This window comes from Arachis stenosperma, chromosome 6, assembly GCF_014773155.1.
Source record: "Arachis stenosperma cultivar V10309 chromosome 6, arast.V10309.gnm1.PFL2, whole genome shotgun sequence".
NCBI classification, from domain to species: domain Eukaryota; kingdom Viridiplantae; phylum Streptophyta; class Magnoliopsida; order Fabales; family Fabaceae; genus Arachis; species Arachis stenosperma.
Genome location: NC_080382.1, coordinates 5,988,943 through 5,995,101, shown reverse-complemented (window position 1 = coordinate 5,995,101; position 6,159 = coordinate 5,988,943). Strand labels below are relative to the sequence as shown.

Sequence of the window (6,159 nt, the reverse complement as noted above, 5' to 3'; positions counted from 1 at the left end):
ATCTTTACTTAATTTTGTGGATCGTTGTCGAGACTATAAGAAAAATAGATAGGAATGACAATTTCTCTCGGCGGGGTATCCGCGAAAATTTACCCGCCAAAAAACAGATATGAGAAGCATTTTTCTGTCGCGGGTGACGGGAGTGGATACTCTCTCCCTCACCCTCATCTTCACCTAGTCACCGACTTCTTCCTCTACCTTCAGCTGCTGCTTCTCTTCTCCAACAACAGTGTCGCTGCCGTCTTCCTCCCACCTCGTCATCTCGCTAACCACTCCAAGATTCTCTGCGTCTCCGCCGCTTACAAGCCTCATCGTTGGTCACCGCCTCCCTCCCTCATTCACATTGCTAATCACTGCCCTCCCACTCATTGTCGCTGCTTTATCGTCTTCGCCTCCTATTCCATGCTCGTTCATCATCATTGCAGCCTCCTAATTGGTCTTCCTAGTCGTTGTCGCCTCCAGCAGAATCGTCATCACCACTAGCACAATTATCGTCGCCTCCAACAGTCTCTTCGCCGCTTATCGTTGCTGTCTCCCGAAGCCTCATCATCCCCGCATCAATAAGTCTCTTTCTCTAATTAGTTTTATTTGAGTTTTTTTTAACACTTGGGATTTAGAATTTGTTCAATGTTTTAAATTATTTGAAATTATTAATCTTCTAAATTTGTATCTTTATTTTTGTAATTATTATTGAATTTTTATTTGGGAATTCATGATTTGTTTAATTTTTAATTTTTTGTATGTAAAACAGTTAATTTTCTGAATTTTATTTTTGGTTGGACAATTATTATTGAATTTTTATTTGGGAATTTAAGATTTGTTCAATTTTTAATATTCTGTACTTAAAATTGTTAATTTATAAAATATGTGGATATTCAAATTTTTGGCGGATACATAGTCCCTATTATGCGTGATGGGGACGGGACAGGAACGGGACGAGGTGAGGGCATCTTTCTGTTTTATGGGAATAATCCGTTACCATCCCTTTAAATAAGACATGAGGATGAGAAAATGTTCGGTGGTTTCGTTATTTATTATTTTATTCGAAAGTATAATTATTAAAATCTTAAAATCAAGGATAATTCTTAAAGAGAATATTATTAAGTCCCTAATTTATCAAAAGAGATAATAAGATAAGAATTTCAATATTTCTTTAGGTAGATGAGGGCTAGAAAGGATGAAAATGACAGCCTAATAATTAATAAGCATTTGGAATAAAAAAGAATAATTACTTAAATTAATCTTTGAGACTTTTAAAATTAGACATTTTAATTTTTTAGAATTTAAAATAAAAAAAAAACAGTTTTTAGTGTTTACTTCTATTAGATAATACAGTCTCTTTTTATTATTTACTAATGATAATTGCTGACATAAAACGTTAATTCGTACACTTAATTGTTAAATATTTATGTGTGCGAGTCAAAAAAAAAATTCCTAAAATGAAATATAAAATAGTTCTCCAAAAATTTAAAATATCTCAAAACTATCTTTAAAAAATTCTAAAAAAATCTCTTAAATAATTATTTTTAAATTAATAAATTTTAATTCCTAAAATTTTTGGTTTGTTTATCTCAAATTTAATTATTTATATATATAAAAATTTTCTAAGTATTTTAAAAATAAATTATAAATTACTTTTAAAAAGATAATTTTTTAAACAAAATTGAAAATAAATGAACCCATATTTATTTTTGACCATACGAGATTTAGTTTAATTTAATTTAATTTATAGGTACCATATTTTATGATTATTTTTTAATGATAAAGAAGAAAATGAGTTAGGCTTAGTTTGGTAAAACTTTTACTTTTTAAAAGTAGCTTATAAAAGCTAACTTTTAAAAGATAGATTTTTAAAAAGTATAGCATTTATGTTTGGTAAATCAAATTAAAAATCGCTTTTACTAAACACATATAGCAACAATTACTTTTGGTAACATAGCTTTTAAAATTTAAAAATACTATAAAGGACATAAATTTAAACGTTAAATTTGAAAATTAGTTAATATATGAGGTTATATTAAACTTTTAAATTTTGAAAAGTAAAAACCAACTTTGAAAAGCTCCACTTTAGTTGCTTTCAAAAGTACCACGATCTTTTAAAATCTGCAAGTACAAGCACATAATTTTTTTTATTTAGTACACATAAAATGAGGAGCTTAAAAGTACAAACACCTCTTCAAAAAGTTTTGCCAAACCAAGCCTTAGTATTGTTTGAAGAGAGGGGAGAACTACTATTTAATATAAAATTTTTCACATAAACAATTAGAAATATTTGTGCAAATGCTTATGAAGACAGCATTTTGGAATTTGCGGCCAATGCAAACTAAGTTATTTATGAAGTCAAATTTACAAGTTTTGGTCAATCACAAGGTTAACATGGATCATTTATAAAATTCCAATGTGAACTTCTAATACTTTACAATACTTGAAGAAAAAAAGTTTTGGCAAATCTAAGTGTTTTGTTCATGTTTCTTAAAATATTTTAGAATTTATTGGTTATAATGTTGAATAAAATAAGATTGCAGTTGAAATTATTTGTGTTACCACACTTAGCAATCATACCTAAAAAGTATATTCTTTTAGCTTAGGAATATTTTTCTAAGTTTATTTTGAAAAAGAATAAAACTATTTGAAAGGATTGTTTTGGAAGGCTGATTTTTATGGTTATGGAACTAATGAGTGTGTAGTCATCTATTATGGAGTATTGGGAGTGCTTAACCACAGTATGGGGCAGCTTTTTGTGACATTAGGCAGGAGCAACTCGGATGGTCCGAATTGTTGAAGAATAAAATATATTGTGCAAATCGGATGGTCCGATTTGCAAGGAGCGAAAATTTGAATTTTGGATGGTGCAATTCGGACCGTCCATTTTTTTTTAATAAATTGGAAAAACAATTCGTAGGATCCGATTTGATTATTATAAGATTATTTTGAACGAGTTTGAACAACTTGTAGGGTCCGATCTGTGAGGTTATATGTATATAAAAATGTGTAACTCATAAATTAGGCAGAGAGCGTCTTCTTCCTCACACCGTGTCTGCATTTTTCTACTTTTCCTAGTTCGTTTTTCTTTCTTATGAGGTCAAAATAAATTGGTTGTGAGGGTTCTGTTTTTGTTTAGGTTGTTGAGGGAAATGGATGATAGAGTTCTTTTAAAGGTATATTATTTTAGTCAGATTTTATTAGAAACATCTGAAGGAGTAAAATTTATTTGTGAAAATCCATTAGATGTTGTTATTCCCTTCACAATCTCATTTGAAGAGCTGAAAGGTGTCATATATGAGAAGATAGATTTGGCGATGTCAAGGAAGATATCATGTATTTTATACAGATATCCGATCACAGTATTTGGTGGATTCGTTCAATATCAAACCAAATACATAACCGACGAAGTGAGTATGCAAGATATGTTTTCAATGTATATTGAAACTCGTGGCCAGGTGTCGTTCATCGAGCTGTACATTGAATTCGAACAATCTGAGGCCGACCGAAATATTATACGAGAAGATTACAATAGTGACAGTGAGGAAGAGTTCGAAAGCAATTATGAAGTTGTGGATCTAAATGGAGATGAAGATTAAGGTGATGGCACCATGGCTCTAAATGTGACAGACGTGGCAAATGCACTGGCAAATGAAGTGTCGTTCGAGGAGCCATCTTTCATGTGAGTGTTGGTTTTGGAAGCCATGCATGCTCCGGAGTTTCCAGATTACATGAGTGTCGGTACGTAATTGCCTATTTTTAGAAAGATGGATTAGAATTCCGTAATAAATTATAATGAGTGATGGAGCAAATAGTTAAGTTACATGTGAAAGTATATTTAATTAGCATTTGTTTATGTGTTGAATAAGTTAAGTATATGATCATAATATTTTTTTGTTAGTTATTGATGGAGAAAATAGTTAAGTGACATGTGAGAATATATTCAATTAGCACTTGTGCAGGTGTTTATGTAGTTAAATGTAGGGCAATAAAAATTTTTGGTTAGTCATTGATGTAGTTAAATATTAATTACTATTTGTTAATCAATATTTATTTATGTATTTATGTATTTTATTTATTTTTTTGTTAAGATTGAGATATTAACCTGATGTAGAGTTTAATAATATGACCATAAATATATTGAGTGTTAATTTACCTTTAATTTCGGTTATTAAATTTTTGTATGGCTGCCGTCGTGGCAGAAGTACCTATTGTTGCAGATGGTGAATTTGCTGTGGGGATGGAATTCGGTTCAAGGGAAGCTGTTATTAGGGCGATGAAAGAGTATGCCATCCGAAGAAGTGTAGACTATCGGGTGTATAAGTCAGAGCCGTTGACATCTTATGCCAAGTGTACACAGTATGGGGAGGGGTGTGATTGGCTTATCAGAGTTAGCATGATCAGCAGAAAGTATTGTTGGGTTAATAGGAGGTATAATGGTAGTCACACCTGTACCAGAGCCACCATATCTCAGGATCATTCAAAGCTGGATTCTAACACAATGGCAGAAGCAATAAAGCCATTGGTTGAGGCTGACCCCTCGTTAAAGGTAAAATCAGTTATTGCAGAAGTGCAATCCAAATTCAATTACACCGTCAGTTATCGAAAAGCATGGTTAGCTAAGTAAAAGTCAGTAGAAAAAATATTTGGAGGTTGGAAAGTATTGTACGAAGCTTTGCCGATATGGTTTGAGGCCATGTGTCATAAGGAGCCATCAACTATCGTCCATTTTGAGACTATGCCTGCATACCAAGGCGATGACTTGATAAATGATATCCGGGTATTGCATCGGGTCTTTTGGAGTTATTACCAATGCATTAGAGCATTCAGACATTGTAAGCAATTTGTCCAGGTAGATGGGACCCACTTGTACGGAAAGTATAAGGGTTGTTTGTTAGTGGCAGTGTCACAGGATGGTAACAACAATATCGTCCCAATTGCATTTGCTATTGTGGAGGGAGAGACATCTGATGCGTGGCACTTTTTTCTTAGTAACCTGCGACAACATGTTGTGACTCGGGATGGTGTGGAGCTGATATCCGACCGACACGAATCCATCAATGCAGCTGTGGCTCGCAGTAACGGAGCATGGTCACCTCCTAGAGCTTTCCATATGTTTTGCATCAGGCATATAGAGTCGAACTTCCTGAGAAAATTTAAGGCACCGTACCTGCAAAAACTTGTCGTCAATATAGGTAACATTGAGTAATTCAAAGTTTGTTATGAACAGAGATAATAACAATTAGTGTTTGTTAATCCTTTTTTTTGTTCTCTATTATGCAGGATATTTGAGGACGGTGCGCGAGTACGAAGTGCGTTACCAGCGGTTACGAGAACGGGGCGAGGCTTACACTAACTGGTTAAATCGAATCCCCCGCGAGCAGTATGCATTAGCATTTGATGGTGGCTACCGATGGGGTCACATGACGACGAATTTAGTAGAATGCATCAACTCAGTCTTGAAGGGTGCACGCAATCTTCCCATAACTGCACTTGTCAAAGCAACATTCTACAGGCTTAATGAGTTGTTCACCCGAAAAAGATCTGAAGCGGAGGCTCGGATTAATGCTGGTCATATTTTTTCTGAGCTTGTGACCTCAAAATTGCATGCAAACCAACTTGCATCAGGGAACATTCAGGTTAATTGCTTCGATAGGCAGAATGAGGTCTTTGAAGTGTGTGAGATGCCAAGTGGGTTGGAGTATGCCGTTGACCTTCGCCGGCACCGATGTGACTGTGCTGAGTTCCAAGTGGACCGGATTCCGTGTCGGCATGTGTTTGCATGCTGTGCAAATCAAAGACTGGATTGGCAAGTGTACGTCCATGATGTGTATAAGATGGATCAAGTACGACGAGTTTACCGTGCTAGGTTTAGGCCCTTGGGGAACCCAACTACATGACCTGCATACAATGGGCCGCGGTTCGTACCAAATCCGTACCTCAGGCGCGTAACCAAAGGTCGGCCCAGGATGACGCGCTTCTTGAATGAGATGGACACGCGAATGCTACGTCGTCCACGGCGATGTAGGCAATGTAGGGTCGAGGGACACAGCCGTAGTAGATGTCGTCAAACAGTTGGTGCAAGTGGCGGAGATAATGCTCAGTAGAGCCATATATATTATCCTATTTGAAACCTTGTAGCTTATATTAATCTACTATAAGATTTACGCGTCTTTA

At 34.9% G+C, this 6,159-nt stretch overlaps 1 protein-coding gene across 1 annotated transcript; it reads left to right on the top strand.

The window, feature by feature from the left end:
- Nucleotides 1–4,678: 4,678 nt before the first annotated feature.
- On the top strand, nucleotides 4,679–5,882 carry LOC130933541 (uncharacterized). The gene is made up of 2 exons (XM_057863173.1): nucleotides 4,679–5,177; nucleotides 5,266–5,882. Exons 1-2 carry the CDS (start codon nucleotides 4,679–4,681, stop codon nucleotides 5,880–5,882), a joined length of 1,116 nt encoding a protein of 371 aa, XP_057719156.1.
- Nucleotides 5,883–6,159: the final 277 nt, after the last annotated feature.

What these genes read in the sequence shown, in the direction of transcription:
- LOC130933541 (XM_057863173.1), top strand. Translation starts at nt 4,679, where the DNA reads ATGTGTCATAAGGAGCCATCAACTATCGTCCATTTTGAGACTATGCCT. An exon ending in AAAACTTGTCGTCAATATAG is followed by an intron (nt 5,178 to 5,265) that starts GTAACATTGAGT and finishes TCTATTATGCAG; the next exon opens with GATATTTGAGGACGGTGCGC.